We start from the raw sequence: 22,377 nt of genomic DNA, 5'->3' as shown, positions 1-22,377 counted from the left end.
CCTCTGAGCTTCCATAAATTATCTACGGTCTTTTTTTTTTTTTTTTCAGCGTACATACGTTTCCATCTGATTACACCTTTGATACAGAAGTCTGCCGCAAAGTAAGCAACTGTCCTTTTTATGATTTTTTTAAATATTTTTTAGTTGTCAGTGGATCTTTTATTTTATTTATTTTTATGTGGTGCTGAGGATCAAACCCAGGGCCTCACGCATGCTAGGCAAGTGCTCTACCACTGAGCCACAACCCCAGGCCCATTTTTTTTTTAATTATTAGAAAACTTTTGTCTTGGTTTAAATCATCCTCTCATTTTCTATCACAGTACTTGAACTATGTTACTGATTTACGTTTTTCCTATGCTCCAGACAAGATATTTGTATTGGTACTAAACATTAAAATCATACCATAGCACCCATATGTAAAACATGCTGATGGTGTAGGCTAGTCACAGAGTTTAGTGAATTGTGAAAGTTCTTAATGATCAGTTCTCGCTGTACTCTAGGGTTAACTCCTAGTCTATAGTGAGGACTGTTGGATCTGTTGATCCTGTACTTAAACACTGCCAAGGAATCAAATTACAACTTGTTCTTAGCAGTTTGCCTAAATATTTGGATAGCGACATTGTGGAAAATTAGAGAGCCTAACATGTGCTGAATCACAGAAAGTACTCAGGAACTGATAGTGAACTTTTCCTTTGCCATTTAACTGTATCCAATCTTAAAATGACAAGCAGTATTAAACTCTATTATAATGTTTACTCTAAAAACTTGCCTACCCTCATATTTTCAATTTGTCCGTCAGAAAGCTTAAGTCTGGAGAGTAACCAGGCACAGTGGCACTTGGCTGTGGCTCACTGAGACAGGATGGTAAGTTCAAGTTAGGAGGATGGCAAGTTTGAGGCCAGTCTCAGCAACTTAGCAAGATCCTCCTCAAAACAAAAAATAAAAAGAACTAGGGATAATGTTCAGTGGTAGAGCACCCCTGGCTTCAATCTCTAGTTACCCTCCAACCCCCAAAATAGTCTGGAGAGAAGCCATGAGCCTTAGGCCAATAGCTTCTGATGCCTATTCCATTCCCTTCATTATACAATATAACTAATGTCATTTTATACATGTACATGACATGAAAAAGCCTAGGAAGCACCACTAATATGCCTGTAAAACTGAGTCCTGAGTAAGCTATATTTACCTTTGAACCAAATTAGCATTCAGTTTTACATTTCAGAGTGAGGAATTAATAATACCTTTTTAAAAGTAAAGTTTTTAAAAAAATTCTAATTTGAAGCAAATCTATTCATGTCTTTCTTGCCAATTAATGATGTTGTTTGCATTCGGTAAACTTTTCAGTGTGGTCCTCTTTGATATCTTTGTCAATATCCTTACCCATAATCTTGCGGAACCAGCTTATGAAGCTGATGTGGCACAGCTGGAGTATAAACTGGTAGCTGGAGAGCATGGTTTAATTATTCGAGTAAAAGGATTCAACCACAAACTACCTGTAAGTATATGTACTGTTTTCTTTATAGAGTGCTTTAAAGTATAATGTTTGTTTATTGCCCCTCTGTAGTATCAAGCATAGAGGCAAGTGCACGAAGTATTACACCTAAAAAGAAATGTTTGTATCATGAGTTTTCTTGAATGATGTCAGGTACTCTAACTATGACTATAACCAAAGAATTATCTATGTCTTATTATGCAGTGTGTACAATACAGCCCAGGCTGTTGATGTGATCTCACTTACCTTTGCTGTTAGCCAACATTGGCATTTAGAACTGTTTTACCGTACGCCAGTGGCAGATTTAAAGGACCTGGTTTATTGCCTGACATGGAGTAGAACTCCAATGTTTATGCCCTGTCTTCCTCTTTTTTTGTACTCTCTACTATTGTTTCAAATATGTGTTTCATTTTCATTCTAAATTTATGAGCCTTTTTTTCTAAAAGGTTGTGTATCTGTTGGTAAGAAATGTGTTTCAGTGTTGCTTTGACATAAACTTAATATTAGCAGAGGAAAAAATGATATGCTAGCTAAGATAGTGGCAATCATTAAATGCCTGGTAAAATAATATAGTGTACCCAACAACAAATTTTATATCTAGGCTTCTTAGATACATTATATATTGTAATAAAGTTTGGGGAATAGGTTCATACAAGAAAAAATCTAGAGGAAAGAACCTTCCAGAAAGCATATCTGTGAGGGCTAGGGTTGTGGCTCAGGGGCAGAGCGCTTGCCTAGCGTGTGTGAGGCACTGGGTTCAATCCTCAGCACCACATATAAATAAATAAAATAAAATAAAACAAAGGTATATCAACATCTAAAAAATATATTTAAAAAAAAAAAGCATATCTGTGCCTAGGAAGCATTAGTTTCCCTCTTGACAGAAACTCAAGAGAAGAGTATATTTTCCCCCCTCTATACCGTTACACCTCACCTACCTAGGAGCAAAGATTGGTCTTAAGAAATGGTACCACAAAGTATATTACTATATTACTTTTTTTCACTCTAAAGGACTAAATATAATACAGCTTAAAATCCAAATAGATTACTACCTAATATAGTGGTTTTCATTTGGAAAGTATGTTTTAGATTTACCTGGAAAGCTTTTTCAAAATACAAACCATAGAAAAGTATTGATAGTTTTCATTTTATAAAGTTTACCTAGCCTTAATATTAAAAAATGATATAGAACATAAACATTTATGTATAGAAAACACAACACTGATTTTACCTATAGAATATAGATGCAAACTTCCTAAAATTTTTGAAAATTAGGACTGAGAATCTAGCTCAGTGGTGGAGTGTTTGAGTAGCATGCAAAAGGCCTTGGGTTCCATCCCCAGCATTGCAAAATCAGTCAATAAATATAGCAAAAAGAACAATTCATCATGACCAAGTACCAGGACTGCCAGGGTTGTCCAGTATTAAGAAATTGATGGCTATAGCTCATTATAACATGAATCAAAAAAGAGCAACCACTATATAAATATTGTGAGAAATGCCAAAAATTTGATGAATTGGTATTGACATTCATAATAAATAGGAATAGAGGGAAATTATTTAAACTCAATAAAGTCTATTAACAGCCCTCCCACACCAACAGCAAGTGTTACATTAAATGATGAACCACTGAACATTAAAATCAGGAAACAAGCCCAGAGTAATACATGATCACCTCTGTTAGTCAACATTGTTTTTGAGATTCTGACTACCACAATAAAATGAACTGAAACTTTTTTGGAAAAGAATAACATTTTTCTTTGTAGATGATCTGATTGTTTTCTTAGAAAACCTAAGATGCTACTAAAATTATTACTAAATTCCTACCATTAATTACTAAAATTAAAACTAATTTGTGATGTGTGGCTAGTCATGAGTTCAGTATTTCAAAATCAGTTGCTCTTTTCCTGTGGTAGCAAAAACCACTTATAAGTGGGTAGAAACAAATATTACACTTACGATATTGATAAAAACAACAAAATACCTAGGAATAAGTAGGAATAGTATAGGAGCTAGCTAAAGAAAACTGTAAATCTAATTACAGTAGAGGGGATAGAGAGAGAAGAGGAGAGGGGAGGGGGGATAGTAGAGGATAGGAAAGGCAGCAGAATACAACAGACACTAGTATGGCAATATGTAAATCAATGGATGTGTAACTGATGTGATTCTGCAATCTGTATACAAGGTAAAAATGGGAGTTCATAACCCACTTGAATCAAAGTGTGAAACATGATATATCAAGAACTATGTAATGTTTTGAACAACCAACAATTAAAAATTTAAAAAAAAAAAAACTGTAAATCTTTTTTTTTTTTTTTTGGTGGTGGTGCTGGGATCAAACCCAGGTCCTATACTTGCTAGGCTGATGCTCTACCAATGAATTACATCCCCAGCTTGAAGCAAATAAAAAAGACCTTGAGACTCACCTTCTGGGTATTATAAAATTATCAGTTTTTAAAATTAATATATAATGTTTATCCAATTAAAGTCACATTTTGGAGTGGTAGGGACACTAGATAAAATGAAATAAGTGTGTTTGGAAAGAAAAAAAATGTTTGAGAATACCCGGAAAATAATGAAAAAGGAAGAACCATGGCTTCAAATTTGGCAAATATTGAGAATTTGAGTCCCTGAAGATTCTCTTCTTAGTGTACTTCTTTTTAATTTTTTTTTTTTTTTTTGTAGTTGTAGGTGTACAGAATGCCTTTATTTTATTTGTTTATGTGGTACTAAGGACCAAACCCAGTGCCTCACACGTGCTAGGCAAGCACTCTGCCACTAAGCTATAGCCCTAGCCGTTTAGTACTTCTTTTATGTCCCCTATAATGCCTATACTATGCTAAACCCCTGGTAAAAACCAAAGGAAAACATTTGCCCCCTAACACTTGGTAGATTTTCATGCTTTGCCACATCAAGTGTTTCTTTTGTTTTCCCCCCTTACAGCTACTGTTTCAGCTCATTATTGACTACTTAGCTGAGTTCAGTTCCACACCAGCTGTCTTTACAATGATAACGGAGCAATTGAAGAAGACCTACTTTAACATTCTCATCAAGCCTGAGACTCTGGCCAAGTGCGTATACACAGGATCAATTTATATTTTAGGAACCTAAAAGCATTTACCTTTCTTAGGGAATTGCAGGGAGTGAAGCTAATTTTGATGCTTATTTTCAGACATGTGAGAATTGTGCTGTGGCTTCAGATCATAAAATCTCTAAATCCAGATTAAGTAACTATCTGTGAACAGGACTAAAAGCAGCCTATTATACTTGATTAGAGGCTGAAAATAAAGAATGTTTTTCTAATCTTTATAAGCAAATCATTAAATAATTTGCAATTTACTTTGTAAGTAAACAGTTAATGCTGGCTTGTTTGTAGTCCAAAATTGTTTACTGGTGATTTTAGTGTGTTATATGGTTTGGTAAGTATCTCAATTAAGTTGCTTGTCACTTATCTGGCAACTTTAACTATACAGAATTCAGCTAAGGTTCCTGAAGAAAGCAAGGCAACTGAACAGCCTGTACACTAATGCTTGAACCCTCTCATAAAAAGCTGTCCCTGGGGCTTTCCCTCAGAGCCTGTTCTTACTTTAGTCCAGGACTAATGATAGCCTATGTGGATACCTTTGTGTGAATCAGAAAGAAAACTCAAAAAAAAAAAAAAAAAAGAAAAGAAAGAAAACTCTCTTTGGGATATCCTATCAGCAGGGTAGAGCCTTTGTGGGAAGAACAGATAAGTCCCCTCTGAGCAGGTATAGCCCTTTTTGCAAAGGGCTTGCATACCTCTTCTTGACTCCCTTGCTGGACATCTGAAAATGGTGAACAAACAGCACAACTTTAAATGGAAACCCTGCTTTTGACATAGTCATAATGAGCACATAAATTACAAAAGAAGAAGGGGTTGAGTGTTAGGTTTAACTGATAATCTGATTTGGGCAGAAGAGTTGTCTGCAACTGTTGAAATGATAATAGTGCTGTGATTCCATAAGTCCTGAATACTACTTTGTTTTACTTATAAAAAATACTACTATATCAATTCCTTTTTTTTATTTTTTATTTTTCCTTTGAGTAATGGAGCTTGAACTCAGGGGCACTCGACCACTGAGCCACATCCCCAGCCCTTTTTTGTATTTTATTTAGAGACAGGGTCTCATTGAGTTGCTTAGTGCCTTGCTTTTGCTGAGGCTGACTTTGAACTCATGATTCTCCTGCTTTGTCCGCAGCCAGCGCAGACAGTTAATTGTTTGGTCATGCAGGGAAATTCTCAGGGAGTTACAAAATGAAACACAGACACATAATTTTACCTTTAAACCAAGCTCCAGGGGACGGTTCCTCATGCTCTCAGCCTCAAGCTCTAGGGCGGAAGCGAGGTTTTATGGGAGAGGCTAGTAAGAGAGAGCAAGCATGCTTGGGAGTGGGCTTTTATTGGGGAACTCTAAATTCTGGGGAAAATCCCATCCAATGAAGGTCAATGGGGGGCAGTGTTGCAAGGTCAGATGAGGTGATTGGGTCCCTGGGGTAGTGGAGAGACACGTCTCTACACAGACACCAATCTCGAACCCAAAAAGGGTGGGGAAGTCCTGCTGCATTTCTGCTACGTGGACACCTCAGACACCCAGCCGGAGAGTAGCTCAGTCACATGCGAGGTTGGTCTCCCACGCTCCTGCCTCAGCCTCCAGAGCTACTGGGGTTATAGGCATATGCCACTGCGCCTGTCTTATCAACTACAATTTTAGTAAAATCCAGTCACTTTGGAAATTTATTGAAGTGTAGTAGAATAATAATATGCCTACTATTCATGGAAAATTTATGTGCTAGCACTATTCAAAGAACTTTTATATTTATATATTCTCACCATGTGATTATGCCAAATAAATGGTAGGCATTATTACAAGTGAAGAAATTGAATCACAGTTAATTGCCAAGTTCAAACAGCTTATTAGGTGTAGGTTTAGGTTGGTTTGGAGATAAGGAGGTAAAGTTAATCTGCTTCTAGACTAGAGACATTACCTAGACTATATTGTCACTGCAATTATAGATTCTCATCATAGTAGCCTCCAGTAATTAATGTTAGTGAGACTTCAAACCAAAATAGTAATAATGCTAAATTGGCATATAACTGGGAAAGCTTTGAATCATCTATCAACTTTACTTATGTTAAATATTTTACTCTGCAACTAAGACTAGATAAGTGTATTATTGTACTGGTGAGTAAAATCCATTAAAAACTTTGTATATGCAACTTGAAATTCTTTTTGATGATTATGACATTCCCCCCCATCTTAAGTTATGATAGAAATTGTCTCTTTAAAAAAACATCTATCAAACTTGACCAAATATTTCTGTACTTTTAAGATGCATTTCTTGCAACAGAGGTTGTTGCTATTTGTTTTTCTGCTCTTTGTGCAGAGATGTGCGACTTTTAATCCTGGAATATGCCCGTTGGTCAATGATTGATAAGTACCGGGCTTTGATGGATGGCCTTTCCCTGGAGTCTCTCCTGAGCTTTGTCAAAGAGTTCAAAGCCCAACTCTTTGTTGAGGGCCTGGTACAAGGAAATGTTACAAGCACGGTGAGTGTTAGGTATACTATTACTATATTCTGGGCTTCAGTGCAGTGGTGTACTTTGAAATTGTATGAAGCGGGAAGCTGTGTAGTTTTGTGGGCCAGCATTATCATTTTCTGATTTGGAGGAAACCTGCCATTCTGATACTTAGGCAACTCTCTTCCTATGAAGAAGACTGTTTATGACTTTAAATGAAATCAGTTTGACAATGTGTGTGTGTCGGGGGTTGTTGGTTACATTTGTGGAAGATTGTAGAAAACATGAAGAGTTTAATGTAGAGATTAAAGTGGGAGTAGTATGTGGCAAGGGATGTTATACATATATACAGAAGCAGACCTATGTGTTATAAGTTTTGTTAGGTAAAGGAACCTGGGGCTTTATTCTGTAGCAAATGGAGAACCATTGAAGAATTTTAAGATTTGTGGTTAAGTAGAATGGTGTTTCCAGAGGCTGGGATTGGGGAAAGAAGGAAGAGAGCAGTTGTTTAATGGGTATAGAATTTTAGTTTTACAAAATGAAAATGTTTTAGAAATCTATTTTATATCAGTGTGAATATAGTTACTACTATAGTTAATACTACTGAACTGTACACTTTAAAAAATGTTTAGTTTGATAAACTTTGTTATATGAACAATGATGAAGTCTGAGATTTTGCCAAAGAAATGAAAAAGAATAGGAAATAATAAAGTAGAAAATGGCCCAAACTTAAAACTTAATTAGTGGAGGTGAGGGAAAAGGGAGGAATCTGTGATAATACTACTCATTTTCCTTATAAAAGCAGAGGAGGATTGGGAGCATATGAAGAGTTTTTTCTTTTTGTTTTTAAAATATTTTTGGTTGTAGGTGGACACAGTACTTCATTTATTTTAATATGGTGCTGGGGAATCTAACCTAGTACCTCACACATGGTAGGCAAGTGCTCTACCACTGAGCTACAACTCCGGCCCCATAAAGAATTTTTTCTGATATTAAATTAGATGTATTTCTGGGGTCTTGTAACTGACAATAGCCTTTTCCAGGCAAGAGTGTATATTTGGAACTCTCTTCCTAAAATGGCTATTGACTGTTTTCCTTTATGGCCTCCCAGTTTCTCAGGACTGACCCTTTGATAGAATACATAAATCTTTATTACTTTTCTTTTTTGGTACTGGGGGTTGAACCTAGGGGTGCTTTAACCACTGACCTGTTTTATTTCTTATTTTGAGACAGGGTCTTGCTGAGTTGCTGAGGCTGGCCTTGAACTTGTGAGCCTCCTGCCTCAGCCTCCCAAGTTGCTAGGATTATAGGCATGTGCCACCCCACCTAGTTATAAATCACTCTTGAAACTGTGACTGCTACCCATCCCTTCTTTTCTATCTTTATCCCCCAAACCATTCTTAGTATCTGTCCTGCCCACAGAGAGAATTTTCCAAGTCTGAATTCACAATAAAAAGAATAAGAATAGCTGCCTTTTTCTGGGCACAGTGGGAGTACCAAGAAGGGGTTTTGGGTCCAGAGGACTTGGTACTATGAATTGCCCCCAGGAAAAACAACTTTAGAAACCATAACCCCCCCCCCCCCACACACACACACACACATACCCTTACCCCCGGCTTTTGTGTCTGTGTATGGGTACTGGAGATTGAACCCAGGGCCTCAGGCATGGATAAGCACTCTGACACTGAACTTTTTATTTTATTTTGAGACAGGGTCTTGGTAAGTTGCCCAGGCCAGCCTCAAACTTAAGATGCCTCAGTCCTTCGAGGTATTACAGGTGTGTGCTGCCATGGCTGGAAAATACCTCATTTTGTCAAAGAAATCTTTTATTTTGTAGGAGAAATTTTTGGAGAGGAAGAGAATATGTTCTCTTAGAATCAGTGCTTATTCTATCCAGGCTCTGTGTCCTTGGGCCCAGATTTCTAAAACACTGGGGTATGTCCACTTGGATACACTCACCCTAAACAAGTAAGTTTGATCCAATGAGGAGTGTATGGTAAGCAGATTGCAAAGGGAGCCAGAAGAGGAGCTGTTCATTTAAGAGTATTCACCTGGGTGTGGTGGCACAGCCACTTCAGAAGCTAAGGTAAGAGCATCCCCAAATTTGAGGCTAGCCCAAGAAACTTAAGATTTCAAAATAAAAATTTTAAAAAGGGCAAAGGATGTAGTTTAGAGGCAGAGTGCTCCTGGGTTCAATCATAGTACCTCCCTTTCCACCATACACAGTCAGTATTTAATAATTAAACATTATCATTCAGTTGATTGTCCTGATCAATGAAATGACTTAATTGGTATTACATGGTTCTGGGTGAAATAAATCAAGAGGAACTAATACAATAATTCTCTTCTTTTACCTCTTAGGAATCTATGGATTTCCTGAAATATGTTGTTGAGTAAGTACTGGTTTGAATTTTCTCTTTGAGGATTATGTGTTCAGAAAAAGGGCATTAAGCCCCACAGCTAAGTTAATTGTTACTAAACTCACATTTGAAATATTTACCCATGGTAGATTTTTTTGAGGTTGAGATAAAGCAAATCAGAAGGGATTGTGAATGGCCTGGCTATTTCTTCACAGGTTTTGGAAGGGTGTTTGTGAATAAAGGCACTGCCTCAGTAATCCATGTGATTCTTTTGCAGTAAGCTGAATTTCATGCCCCTGGAGCAAGAAATGCCTGTGCAATTCCAAGTGGTAGAGCTACCCAGTGGCCACCACTTATGCAAAGTGAGAGCTCTAAACAAGGGTGATGCCAACTCTGAAGTCACTGTTTACTACCAGGTCAGTTGGCCCCATTGTATTCTTGTAGATAAGTACCTTTAGGGTATGAAAGTCTGGGGGAAGGTCCAAAGTACCTTGGAATGAGCTGACCCAATGACCTTCTTATTACCTCTGTAATTTAACCACAAATCTTAAATTCTTCTTGTGCCACTTTTCCTCTTGAAGCAACTACATTTAAACTTTGCTTCTATCAGTAAAATGGGCCTTTTCTCTACTATGAGATATTGCTCCATTAATCAACTAATCTAGAACCTGGAAGAACTGATGCAGTATGAATGGAAATTCCTGCATGTTTCCCTAACAGAACCCCAAATAGACCTGTTAAAAGGACAGTTTTGAAAAATAGACAAAAGTAAACCTAGCCAAATGATCAGTATACACTGAACAAGAATGATTATGAGCCGTAAAGGTTTCAAAACACCCGAGGGAAAGGATTTATTACCTCCACATTATGGATGATAAATCCAAGGTTCTGAGTCCCTCATTTGTTGGTCTCCAATTTATCTGGTCAGTCCTTGGAATTTGTATTCTTTGCACACTATTCTGAGGCTTGGGAAGAGCTTAAAATAAGGAAGCACTTTTCAACAGTCCCATTAACACATGGTGTACTTTAGTTGTGGTTAATCTCCCACTCAACTTTTAATCTATAAGAAGGATCTTCTCTAAACCTCCAGCTTGACATCTGACTTCCCAAATTCTGGAGTTCCAATAGCTGCTGCTGTGATCCTGAGTTTCTTGCATGAGGAAGTCCTTATCAGTTCTTACCTTTCAGGTCTTGTAAAGGACCATGGTCTGGGGTTTGAGTACCATGGACTTGTAAAATTTTTTTTTTTTTGTCCTTGTATTGTGTTTCTGGCCCTAGCCCTGAGTCTTATCCTGACATTGCCCTGGTCTAGTGTCAGAAGTAAATTGACCTATGTCAGTCATCTTTTGTTGGTGAACTTGAGCCTTTCTCTAGTCTTTTATTTTATTTTATTTTAAATACTGGGATTGAACTCTGGGGCGCTCGGCCACTGAGCTATATCCCCAGCCCTATTTTGTATTTTATTTAAAGACTGGGTCTGACTGAGTGGCTTAGTGCTTCGCTTTTGCTGCTGCTGGCTTTGAACTCGTGATCCTCTTGCCTCAACCTCCTGAGCTGCTATTATTACAGGCATGTGCCACTATTCCTGGCTTCCCTAGTCTTCTTAATGAGTGCTTCAGGAGCCACAGTAGTTTTGGATTTAGGTGAATAGATTTTTGTCTTTCCTTAGAGGCCCAGCTTCTCTATTGAGCGTATCTCCTTGGTGATAGCAAAAAACCAACCTGCAGTCTTTCTAGGTTCCAACTCTCAGTCCCAAACTCCATAAATAGTACAGCCTGGCCCTGCTTATAAGTCTCTTAATTTCTCAAAACCCAGAGCAGAGTTCTAGGCAGGATTTCACATGTGAGACTGAAGATACTTCTTTTAGTCATCTCTTAGCACAAACTACTGCTTTTAGGAAACCATTTCCCTCCTCACAGAGAGCATTTTCAGTAGAAACTTGATGCACTGGTTCTTTTTTGCAGCTCTCTTAGAAGAAAATAGGAAATCTCATTGTTGATTATTAAGGGCTTCTAGGGCACACAGGCCTCTTTCTCTGGTGAAGTGGGAAGATCAAGAGAATGAGTCTCAAAAGAGCCTGACTCTGGAGATGCATGCACAGGCAACCATCTTCTGTCTTTGTCTCCTGCCATCTTCATTCTGAGATATTTTGTCATTCTCCGGGGTAGTTAGGATGAGGCTTCTAAGTAGGGTTTTTTCCTTTTGGGTGTTTTTTATATGAACGGTTGTTTCTATCTATGAAATAGATCTGATCCTATTCCTTCATGATCCTCAACCATTTCCTGCTATCTTCCATAGGGCCTTGAACTAAAATGCTTGAATTTAGAAAGTATCCTGTGAGTTCTCTAGGTCCTCCAGGCAGGATCTGGCAGGTCAGGATTATTAGACCCACTTCCATGTCCACCTGCAGTTACAGGTGTCTAGCATAGTTCTTCTTACAGACCTTCAGGTTAGTGGGAAGGGAGAGTGTATGATTACCTCTCTTGGAGCTAAGAGAGAGGATGATAAGTAGTTGTTAAGAATAGCTAATATTGGGCTGGGGTTGTGGCTCAGTGGTTGAACGCTTGCCTAGTACATGTGAGGCACTGGGTTCAATCCTCAGCACCAAATAAAAAATAATAAGCAAAGTTATAAAAATTTTAAAAAGAATAGCTAATATTAAAAAGTTTTGTAAGCCACTGGATATTTAGTTTGTCTGATCACTTTGTCTTTTCAGTCAGGTACCAGGAGTTTAAGAGAATATACTCTTATGGAGCTGCTTGTGGTAAGTGCATAAAGTGAGTCAAGGTGTTTTTTAAGAGCCTGGGTTCACTGAGACCCAGCCTTTCTCCTTGGAAGCTGGTGACTTGGGGTAGTCATTTAGTATTCTTACCCAGCAAGAGGATAGAAAAGGGATATAGGAGGAAAGTAGTGAGAGGCTAGATCATGGAGGTATGTGGAACACTTTTTTGAGGGGAGAAAATGGAAGTCTCTTTGCTGCCTTCTGGGCTGATGGTTAGTGTGTTGAATTACAGATGCACATGGAAGAGCCTTGTTTTGACTTCCTTCGAACCAAGCAGACCCTTGGGTAAGTTCGCTGATAAGGGTACTGAAATTTTACAAATGAGTCTGGGGCTTCTTTTGCAGCTTCTCAGAACTTCACAGTATTCCATGCCTTACTTGTCAGAATTTTTGAAATATGGTACATCTTGGACTACGATCATGTTTTCAGTTTGGTCAAGTTGCAAGATAAACAAGAAATCAAGCTAACTTGTGGTCCCTAGTTCAGGAAAGGGGTGCACACCCTGACGAGAATTAAGTAGTTGTATACACATTTATGGTCATCTTTTAGGACTTTCAGAACCCAGTATGTGGGCAGAAACCCTCCCCCTTGAATTTCTGAGGGCAGAGCCCAGTAACCTCATGAGCCCGAAAAACTTTTCACTTTGTTTATAGGTACCATGTATATCCAACCTGTCGGAATACATCTGGGATTCTAGGATTCTCTGTCACTGTGGGGACTCAGGCAACCAAATATAAGTGAGTAAGCCAGTGAATAAATGGATCTAACCTATTCTAAACATGGAGAATGGGAACTACAGATACTTCCTTAAGCCTTGTGCAACTCTTAAAACAAGCAGGGTTTGCTCTGTTTAGTCACTGGGGAGCAGAGGGGAAGCAGTAGATGACCATAATGAGGACTGATATATGGGTTCCAGTGGCCCTTTAGGACTTGGCTCAAATCTTATTGACAGCACTTGCCAATGTTTTTCATTAGGTAGATGAGAACAAGAAAGGTAATGATTCCCAACTTGACATTTATGCTGTAACTAAATGTAAGGTCTTGATAGTTCTCAGCTTTGGAATGGTCAGGTATGGCTGTAGCTACTTCTGGATGAGGATACTAGGGAAATTGTTCTAGTGGTGGGGGGCCGGGTATAGGAAGGTTCTTCCCCATTCTCTTCCCTCCTTCAGCTTATGGTTGAGTACAGAAGTCTTAGAAAACACTTATGTCTTTTTCTTGGAAATATGCCTTAGTCCTAATTCCTTCCTTTGACTTTTGCCAGAGATGAGCTCTCTGATTGCTTTTCATTTAAGATATTCTATTTCAGCTCTGAAATTGTTGATAAGAAGATAGAAGAGTTTCTTTCCAGCTTTGAAGAGAAGATCGAGAACCTCACTGAAGATGCATTCAACACCCAGGTGACTGCACTGGTCTGTCTAGTCTTGGTTTATGCAAGCCTTCAAGATACCATATACCAGTTTTTCACAGTGTGTAGGCCAGTTTTTTGTTTTTATGGTACTGGAGATTGAACCCAGGGGAACTCTTCCATTAAGCTATATATCCCAGCCTTTTGTGAGACAGGGTCTCACCAGTTGCTGAGGTTGGCCTTGAACTTTCGATCTTCCTGCCTCACCTTTCCAAGCTGGTAGGATGACAGGTATGCACCACCAAGCCCAGCTGGCTTGAGATTTATAGCTCCATCTTTATCTGATCATAATGTCCCCCTAGCTTCCTCTCTTCTGATAATGCTGGCTAGGTCCTTCACAAGCCAGATTTGATAGGATTATAATTCCTGCTGTGCACACTGGTGTGATGTCATGCCTGAGTGTCTCTTTGGTGGGAACAGGTTACAGCTTTGATCAAGCTCAAAGAGTGTGAAGATACCCACCTTGGGGAGGAGGTGGACAGGAACTGGAATGAAGTGGTGACACAACAGTATCTCTTTGACCGTCTTGCCCATGAGGTAATGATTTTCAGACCAACACAGCCCTGATGTGAGAGTTTCTAATTCTATGAGTTTTAAGTGCAAGCATCCCAGTATTGTGCTACTTGGGATACTTGTTGAGGCCTGGCCACTTGCTCATTTCTTGATTCAAATACTCAGTTTCCAGCAGAAGTTTACCTCCCACTACCTTTTTTCAGAGAAGCTGAACATTTTATTATATATATGGATTAAAAAGGGTTTCTGCTATAGAAAGTTGGACTTGATGTCCTCCAGATTTACTTATTCCAGTTGTATAGGTTTTTTTGATGACTTCTAGCTCAAAATAATAGAACCCATGAAAAAGAACTTTCTGGATCCTGCAATTCAGTGCCACCTCTGATTATAGGTAGCTCTCCTGTAGTGCATTAGCAAAGACATCATTGCTCTGTGAGGCAGAAGGAGCCCAGCTCAATAAAAGCACTCCAGTTGACATCAGTAGTTGCTATATTTTCTCAAGACAGAGAAATGAAATGTGACACCAAAGACTTGGGTTTCTAGTTGAGTACAGTACTGAGTTGTAATTATAACATCTGCTGTCTTGCTTACCTGCTAATGTAGATCATTACTATGAAACATGAATCTGTGCTACATCCTCTATCCTTCTCTGGAAGGCTAGAGCTAACACTGAAAATAAAACAAAGTGCTCAGATATAAGCAGGATCAATCTAGATGTCTTTCCTATCTCCCTTTCCTCTATAAGATTGAAGCTCTGAAGTCATTCTCAAAGTCAGACCTGGTTAACTGGTTCAAGGCTCACAGAGGACCGGGAAGTAAAATGCTCAGTGTTCATGTGAGTATGGTTAAGTAAACTGTAGTTCCTTTCTTTCCAGGGTTGTCTTTTACTGAGTTTGGGTGGTTAACAGAAATTCTAAACAAGTTGTTTGCCTACAATATAGCCAACACATTTCTTACCTTGAGTCTTTTCCTCTTTCAGGTTGTTGGATATGGGAAGTATGAACCGGAAGGGGATGGCACCCCTTCTGGTGAGGATTCAAACTCTTCTTGTGAAGTGATGCAGCTAGCCTACCTGCCACCTTCTCCTTTGCTGGCAGATTCTACCATCCCCATTACTGATATCAGGGCTTTCACATCAACACTCAGCCTTCTCCCCTACCATAAAATAGTCAAATAAACTGCAGTCTCATTGGCCTGAAGGAGTGTGTATTTAAAGATGTGTTTGTATTTTATGGAGTTACACTACTACTGCCTTTGGGCTTCCATTGAATTTTTTGCACTGGCATCATAGAATTCAATTTCCTTTTTTTTCTTTTCTGTTGAGACTAACCAACACAGGGTCAATGTAGAGGGTGGACAAGTGTGAATTTGACACATTTGAAGCAGTTATTTGGGAAGCTTTGGCCTGTGTCATCTCAGATGGAGAATCCAATTCTTGAGAGGCCCTATGTAACCAATTTGTTATTAGTACCTAAATGCTAGGTACTAATACCTGTTTTTTTTTTTTAAATGTATTTTTAAATAAAGATAGTTCTGTATTACCCTTCAGAATGAGCCATCTGCTGCTGTGGCATTCTTTTTATTATGTTTTATTTCAGTGTGGTGTGTGGATCTAAAAATACACATTAAACACTGTAAGGCAATAAAATATTTTTGGTGAAATGTTTGTAGCCTTACGTGTGTTAACACAAGGAAAAAGCTTAGCAGGGACAAAAGATAACAGCACGATAAGGGTAGGAAGAGGAAAAGGAGGCCAGACACTCCAGTATTTTAAGAATTCTTGTGAAAAGCTACTATATTCAAGGTTGCCAAATAACTGACTTCCATGTCTAAACATGAAGATTTAAAAAAAAAAAATACACTTTTTAAAAAGGTTGGAAAAATTACTTTATGAAGCCTTAAGAAGCACTGAATATAATTCAACTGTAATCCAGGTTTAGATACAATTTAATAATAGTTCATTTCCAAAATAAAAGTTATCATAAGTGAAACCATGAAATTTCCTAACACTTGATTTTAATACATTGCACTAATATTCTAAAACAACTCTGAGGAACCAATATTTACAATAGATGGAAGATTATGAAAAATCTGCCATCAGGTATATTTTTGTGTGTATATATTTGTATATATAGAACCCAAGAGATTACATGAACGAAGAAATAAGAGTCTGTATGTCATGTCTTAACAGCAGAACAAGAGTGCAGAGTGTGAAACTTTTTAAAGCATGGGGTCTGGAACAGGAGCAGACATCTTGTTTTCTCAGGACTGAAGTCAAAATCTTAACTGCCATAGAGAAAGGGAAGCTTTTCCAGCTTTAATTGTTCATCTGTGTCAGAAAGTCCAGTATCCCTGAGATAGGAACCACTGCAATAAGAAGGGAGTGATAGGTTCTCCCAAAGGAAGATTGTTGCTTAATTTGGACGACTTGCCCTGGTCATCGGGTGTAAACTTTTGTTTCCCAGCCTAATGCTTCACAGCACCAAGACGTTTCAGTAATGGTTCATCATAAACCCAGCATTCTCCATCTTCATGGAATAACTGTAAGAAGAAGAAGAATTCATTTATTTGCTTGTTTTGTACTATTCTTTTATAGGGTAGTTTTTTATTATTCCATGCCTTCTCTCATTGGATGAAATGAGTTTCAGGAAGGGACCAGTGATCATCTTTGTTCATAGTGTTCACCACCTTGCTAAAACATGAATGAATTACTACTACTCAAGGTACAGGGGAATAGCAGTTAGGTGGGGCTTACCCTTGTCTCCCACTGAATTTCCTTCTCCTTTCTTTCTCGGGCTTCTGCTCTTTGTCTTTCTTCAAGTCTGTGCTTTGCTTCAGTTGCTGCATCAATGTCTCTGATTTTTAAATTGAAAGTGACATCCTTCCAAAGGCTAAAGAAGAGAGATTAAGAGGAACTGACAATCTTGAGAATGAAAGTCTAGAGCCACCTCTGAATACAGTAGAAAAATAATAATATAAATCAAATGGCTCTTGAGTGTTATAATAAATCTCTTTAAGATGGCAACAGGGCACAGAAGGAGTAAAGAATACAGAAATGGGCCTAAGGAAGACCCACCTGTTAGCTATCAAAGTATAAACAAGAGCAACAGGAGAAAGGACAAAGGGAGCTGAGACCTGTGATTCTACTTCTGGTTCTATCTATACCTACCTGGGAGAGTCCGTTTCCCTCTCTAGGGCTTGAGTATCCTTTACTATAAATTGAAAGGATTAGAACAGAGGAGCCGAGATGCTGCATTTCAAGAAAAACCTCCCTTAGATTTAAAATGTGATCTTGGAAGGGTGAAGAGGTCAACTGCAGAGGCAGATGTAAGCACTTCCTCCCAAGGCCATAATTTCCACTGAAGAAAAGAAGTTCTAATTTTCCTTACCAGCGGGACTCATATTCATTCTGATCTTCTAACTTCCTCACTTTCTTCTTGATTATAGGCAATTTCTTGGTATCTACAAAGACCGTATTTTCCTAGAAAAGGTGAGGTTAAAGGATATTTTATCGTTTAAACTGTTTTCTGAGGAAAAGTCAACTCTTCACAGAAGGCTTTAATTAACAGATTAAGTTTCATGTATGTTAATGATGTAGCCTTAGTAAGTTTTGTATGCAGCCTTAAGGGTAAAATAATACCATTTTATGTTTTAAGTCCAGAGGCTCAATTCAACAGATATTTTCAATGTGGCTACACATATTTTCAATGTGGCTATGTTGCTATGGGCATCATTCCTAGGAAGCCAGACCCATCACAATTAATCTTTGTGTGCTTTTTACATTGCAAATTCTCTGAAGTCCAGTTCACAGATTCCTCCTGTTATCCTTACACCACCTTTCTTCATGGCTTAATGAGAACATTTCATGGGTGGTATACAGAGGGAAAATTCCTTGATGGTGGGACTCATTTACTTACTCATTTCTGAATGCCTGGTGGCAATTTATTTAAATTTATTAGTTTTTGAGTGTAGACACACACACACACACACACACTCAAATTTGGTTAGCACTCCATTTTACAAACATGGCACACATTCACATGATAGGCCCAACACAGGGTGCTCAATATGTGCCAAGTACTGTTTTACATATATTATTCTCAAGTGTTTTGTAAAGAGAGAAAAGTAAAAATCATTCTATTACCTGCAATGCTGGAAAGGAGGAAGGGGAAGGAAGAGTAAAGTTTCAAATGGAAAAGTAGGAAAAAGGATAGGCTGAAATTAAATGTAGCCAAAGACAAGTGGCAAAATATAGGTTCTTACCCCTGTTGCATATTTTGCATACATTACACCATTCCATTCCCCTTCAATTGAGCAAAAAGACTTCTTGTCATTTGGAGAACTAAATATAAAAGGAAATATCTGTGTTAGTGTCAAATTGGGAATTATTCTACCTTTTTTTTTTTTTTTGTAGGCAGCATGGTTTACTGTCAAAGCATAGAACATAAGAGAGCAACTGTGAGGTTTTTGGTAAAAATTGCTTAATGGAACTAGACTTCTCAAGGCTAATGATAAGAAAGGGCCCCTAAACAAGATGCTAATAAACCGCAGATCCCATGAGCAACGGTGTGAGATAGGCAAGGTGCTGGCACCTGGCACATTGCCTGCCCTCCAACTGTTCACAGCCTACTACACTCACCAGAGATTCTAGGTGGTAAGTGTGTGGTGAGCTCATGTGGGCACCAGGGGTCAAGGGCAAAACTGCTAGTGCGAAGAAACTTAACTCTAGCATATAGTTTTTCTCCCCAGGCTTAAAGGAATCTCTAGATCAAATAGTTTTGGCTCTTTTCCTAAACAAGGATTCTCCAAAGCCCTGACAGGCCTTTACTTGATACCACAGTGGTATGTCTGGCAGATATGGAATTTGGGCAGATAAATTTAATAGCACAGGCCAGGTTAGGAAGGACAAAGCATAAACTGAGGCTACAAGAGACCAGAAATTAAAAAAAAAAAAAAAAGTCAAGGTAGAGAGATGAAAACTGCTATCCCTTACTAGAAACTAGTGAAAATGGGGGGAAAGGGAACAATGAGAAAGAAAAAATCCCAGGATTAGAAGGTTATTATGAGATGACTCCAAGTGTGGTCTGGGGACCCTTAAGGGTTCCCAAGACCCTATAAGGGAGGGAGTGCTTAATGTCAAAACTATTTTCGTAATAAGATATTACTTGCCGTTTCCACTTGTTTTTTTCACAAGTGTACAGAATAGAAGTAGCAGATAGTAGAATCCACCTGTACTCTATTAATTACATTGAAGATTTATAAAACTTTCAAAACATAAAAAGCTATTATTCTCACAAAATTTTAAAAGTTTTAGAAAATTTATTTTTGCAAAAAAATCTAATATTTTAAAATCTTTTAATTTCTCATGCAAATATTGATGGTTATAATAAAGGGGTCCAAAGACCAAAAGTTTGATGCTCAAACTTTGTCTGATGCTCAAATCCTGAATAAAACGACTTCAGAAAGAGCTCTTTGAGCTCACAACTTTTTGGTGGGGGGGTGGGCGGTACGGGGGGTTACTGGGGATTGAACCCAGGAGCACTTAACCACTGAGCCACATCCCCAGACCTTTTTTAATGTTATTTTAGAGACAGGCTCTCGCTGAGTTGCTTAGGGCCTCACTAAGTTGCTGAGGCTGGCTCTGAACTCATGACCCTCCTACCTCAGCCTCCTAAGCCACTGGAATTACAGGCATGTCACTGTGCCCAGCAAGCTCACAACTTTTGAAGGTAGTCTTTCTACTACATATGGCTCTAATTGGCAGAAAATTCTGTTGAGCTAACAGTTCCTGTTGGGTTGGTTACCTCAAAAGGAGGGTGACTTGCTTCCATTGTCTTCCTGTTTTTTAGCAGTGACTCATGTTGCTCTCTAAGCCCTCCATATTTTCTGAATCCAACAATGTTATTGATTCTTTGTAAACTTCATCTTATGTTCCTGGACCCAACCTGCTCAAGATGTTTTGGGGTGCCAATTTAGTTATCCACATTAAGTCATCTCCCTGGAAAGCTGGTTTACCAGTCATGTATTTTCCATCTGACACTGTTCCCAATAAGGCCTTCCAAGGCAGAGAAAAGTCCAGTGGCACAACACTGCACTCTCCCATTCCAGGCAAGCTCTGAACCCACCCCCCTAGCAAAGGCACAGAAAAGGGAAGGACTATGAAGACTTGGGAGACACTCCGGGGACACAAAGTCTGCTGTTAAGGACTAGTTTATGGACCAATCTTTAAGAATCCATGGTCTGGGTTAGCCAGAAAAGTAGAAGACCTCTTTCAGTTCCCATTGCAAATCAGGTTATGAGGAAGCAGGTCTCATCAGTGACCCCTGACTTTTATGAACCTGAGTTCTAGGTCTCCTTTTCATAAGGGGTTTTAGTAAGAGATGTACTACAAGTTTAAAAGGACAAAACAATTAAAATAATCCCTAACAAAGAAGTTTAGACAAAAGGAAGTATTTCAGAAAAATGGAATAGCACTGAGAAAAACAAAATACCTACAAAATCTCAGCAGTAATTCTGTGTTTCTTGCCTCCATAGAAAGGTTTAGTGTGGAAGACGATATTTGCACTATAACCAGTTTTGGAACAATTAATATTGCATTCTCCTCCTAGTTCCACCCAGGGCACTGTGAGGATAGACCTGGAAAATCAAAAGTTCTCAGGTAAGGCTGACAGTTATGAGGAAAGGAATGGATTTGGTGGGGTCTTCTGCTGATCAGAAGAAATGGAAATGGCTCTACTTGCCTTCCATAACCATTGGGGAATGTGAGAATGTAATGCTCATCATAGTCTAGACATGAGACACAGCCTGGGGAGAGAAAGAATAAAACCTCTGATTAATAGTGTCAACTGGCCACAAGGCTTTGTAGTTTGCCTAATGGATACTTCACTTGATTTAGGAGTAACCTATTTTGTATCCCACCCCTGTCTTCATCCCAGTACATATGCTTTCATGCACCCAATAGCATGCAGTATGGCTTTCTGGAGCCATTTTCCCTTACTAGACAGGTGTCTATCAGGTATTCGAAAACATACAAACTCCTACTAACACTGTAGTCCACCCAATGCCCACAAACTTACCTTGCCCTATGTTGTGCACCCCAATTGACATCCCAAGGAATTTTGATTTAGTCCAGATATGAGCATTGAATTGGATTTTCTTGTTAAAGCATTCAGCATAAAAGGCTGAAACTGAATAGGAAAGTGTTTTCTATTAGTGCACTATATAGCTACAGCTACCTCTTTAAACCCTATCTGGGGGAAAAAACTGGCTTCTCAGGGAAGTACTTTACCTCTCAAAGAACAACCTTATTAGGCCATGAGGTACCCACTTGCCTTTTCCACTCTTTCTCCAATGTAAGCACCCATTCAAAGCTCCTCTAAAATGAATTTGGCTGTGGACACTCCAGGAGACATAAAATCAAAAGTGTCTTGTGTTCTGGTCAGCAAGCATGCCTATTACCAGCCCCAACCTGAGCCCATCCAATACGTCCAATTTTAATACTTCATTAAACAAGATGTTGAGGATATTTATTCTTTCCACTATGTCCAGAATATACAATATAAAAAATACATATCATTTATACAAACTGTCTAAAAGTTGCTAAGGTCTCTCTAGATCAGAGCATTATGTGTGAGTTTAGAAGCATTAAGCACTGGTTTCCCAAATCCAGCCCCCATTTTTTTTTTAAATAAAATGATACTGGGGATTAAACCTAGGGGTGCTCTACCACTGAGCTACATCCCTAACCCTTTTTTATTTTGCTCAAGCAAAATAAAACAAACTCATGATTCTCTAGCCTCCTGAGTGGCTGTGAGGACAATTGTGTACCACCACATCTATCTCCCAAATTCCTTCTTTTCATATATATATTTAGTCAGTGATACTAAGAATCTTGAAACTTATACAAGAAATTGACAATAAGAACAAATCAACTGAGTTTCTACTTCAGGTAATGGTGATGATACAGCTAGCCATACAACTGACAATTAAAGCAATCTCAGCTACAGAATTTTTAATGATCTTCAGCAGGCAGAATAGTTTCATAGTGGATGTTGCAGAAGAGCTGTGTAACTTACTGGGTGGATGATGGGAAACCTGCTCAGCCACGAATGTTACACTGTTTTTGGAAACCCAGGGAACTGGTCCTTCTGAAACTAGCTCCTGCAAGCAAATACAACATAATTTCCTATGGATGTGGGACAATACAAAAACAAATGACAATACGGAAAATCTGTTAACTGGAGTCTTTGCTCCCTCCTATATACACACCAATCACCCTACACA

The 22,377-nt window shown here is 38.6% G+C and overlaps 2 protein-coding genes across 11 annotated transcripts in view; one reads left to right on the top strand and one right to left on the bottom strand.

The window, feature by feature from the left end:
- The window catches only part of Nrdc (nardilysin convertase), an 87,877-nt gene extending 72,584 nt beyond the window's left edge, over nucleotides 1-15,293 (top strand). For all 3 annotated transcript variants that reach the window (XM_005326077.4, XM_005326078.4, XM_040288662.2), the window contains 13 exons: nucleotides 50-101; nucleotides 1,345-1,495; nucleotides 4,436-4,563; nucleotides 6,899-7,061; nucleotides 9,393-9,424; nucleotides 9,669-9,807; nucleotides 12,108-12,155; nucleotides 12,406-12,458; nucleotides 12,827-12,910; nucleotides 13,483-13,573; nucleotides 14,002-14,118; nucleotides 14,840-14,929; nucleotides 15,074-15,293. In XM_005326077.4, the coding sequence (XP_005326134.1) occupies nucleotides 50-101; nucleotides 1,345-1,495; nucleotides 4,436-4,563; nucleotides 6,899-7,061; nucleotides 9,393-9,424; nucleotides 9,669-9,807; nucleotides 12,108-12,155; nucleotides 12,406-12,458; nucleotides 12,827-12,910; nucleotides 13,483-13,573; nucleotides 14,002-14,118; nucleotides 14,840-14,929; nucleotides 15,074-15,271 (1,346 nt within the window). In that variant the 3' untranslated portion in view covers nucleotides 15,272-15,293. The remainder of the gene's footprint in view (nucleotides 1-49; nucleotides 102-1,344; nucleotides 1,496-4,435; nucleotides 4,564-6,898; nucleotides 7,062-9,392; nucleotides 9,425-9,668; nucleotides 9,808-12,107; nucleotides 12,156-12,405; nucleotides 12,459-12,826; nucleotides 12,911-13,482; nucleotides 13,574-14,001; nucleotides 14,119-14,839; nucleotides 14,930-15,073) is intronic.
- A 364-nt stretch (nucleotides 15,294-15,657) lies between these two features.
- Osbpl9 (oxysterol binding protein like 9) overlaps nucleotides 15,658-22,377 on the bottom strand; it is a 141,634-nt gene continuing 134,914 nt past the window's right edge. For all 8 annotated transcript variants that reach the window (XM_013358926.4, XM_005326079.4, XM_005326081.5 and 5 more), the window contains 8 exons: nucleotides 22,170-22,254; nucleotides 21,171-21,281; nucleotides 20,835-20,898; nucleotides 20,590-20,730; nucleotides 18,358-18,436; nucleotides 17,484-17,575; nucleotides 16,850-16,985; nucleotides 15,658-16,635 (listed from right to left, as the gene is read on the bottom strand). In XM_013358926.4, coding sequence (XP_013214380.1) covers nucleotides 16,561-16,635; nucleotides 16,850-16,985; nucleotides 17,484-17,575; nucleotides 18,358-18,436; nucleotides 20,590-20,730; nucleotides 20,835-20,898; nucleotides 21,171-21,281; nucleotides 22,170-22,254 — 783 coding nt within the window. In that variant the 3' untranslated portion in view covers nucleotides 15,658-16,560. The remainder of the gene's footprint in view (nucleotides 16,636-16,849; nucleotides 16,986-17,483; nucleotides 17,576-18,357; nucleotides 18,437-20,589; nucleotides 20,731-20,834; nucleotides 20,899-21,170; nucleotides 21,282-22,169; nucleotides 22,255-22,377) is intronic.

Source organism: Ictidomys tridecemlineatus, chromosome 11 (assembly GCF_052094955.1).
Source record: "Ictidomys tridecemlineatus isolate mIctTri1 chromosome 11, mIctTri1.hap1, whole genome shotgun sequence".
Classification (NCBI taxonomy): domain Eukaryota; kingdom Metazoa; phylum Chordata; class Mammalia; order Rodentia; family Sciuridae; genus Ictidomys; species Ictidomys tridecemlineatus.
This window is presented reverse-complemented; position numbering and strand designations above follow the sequence as displayed.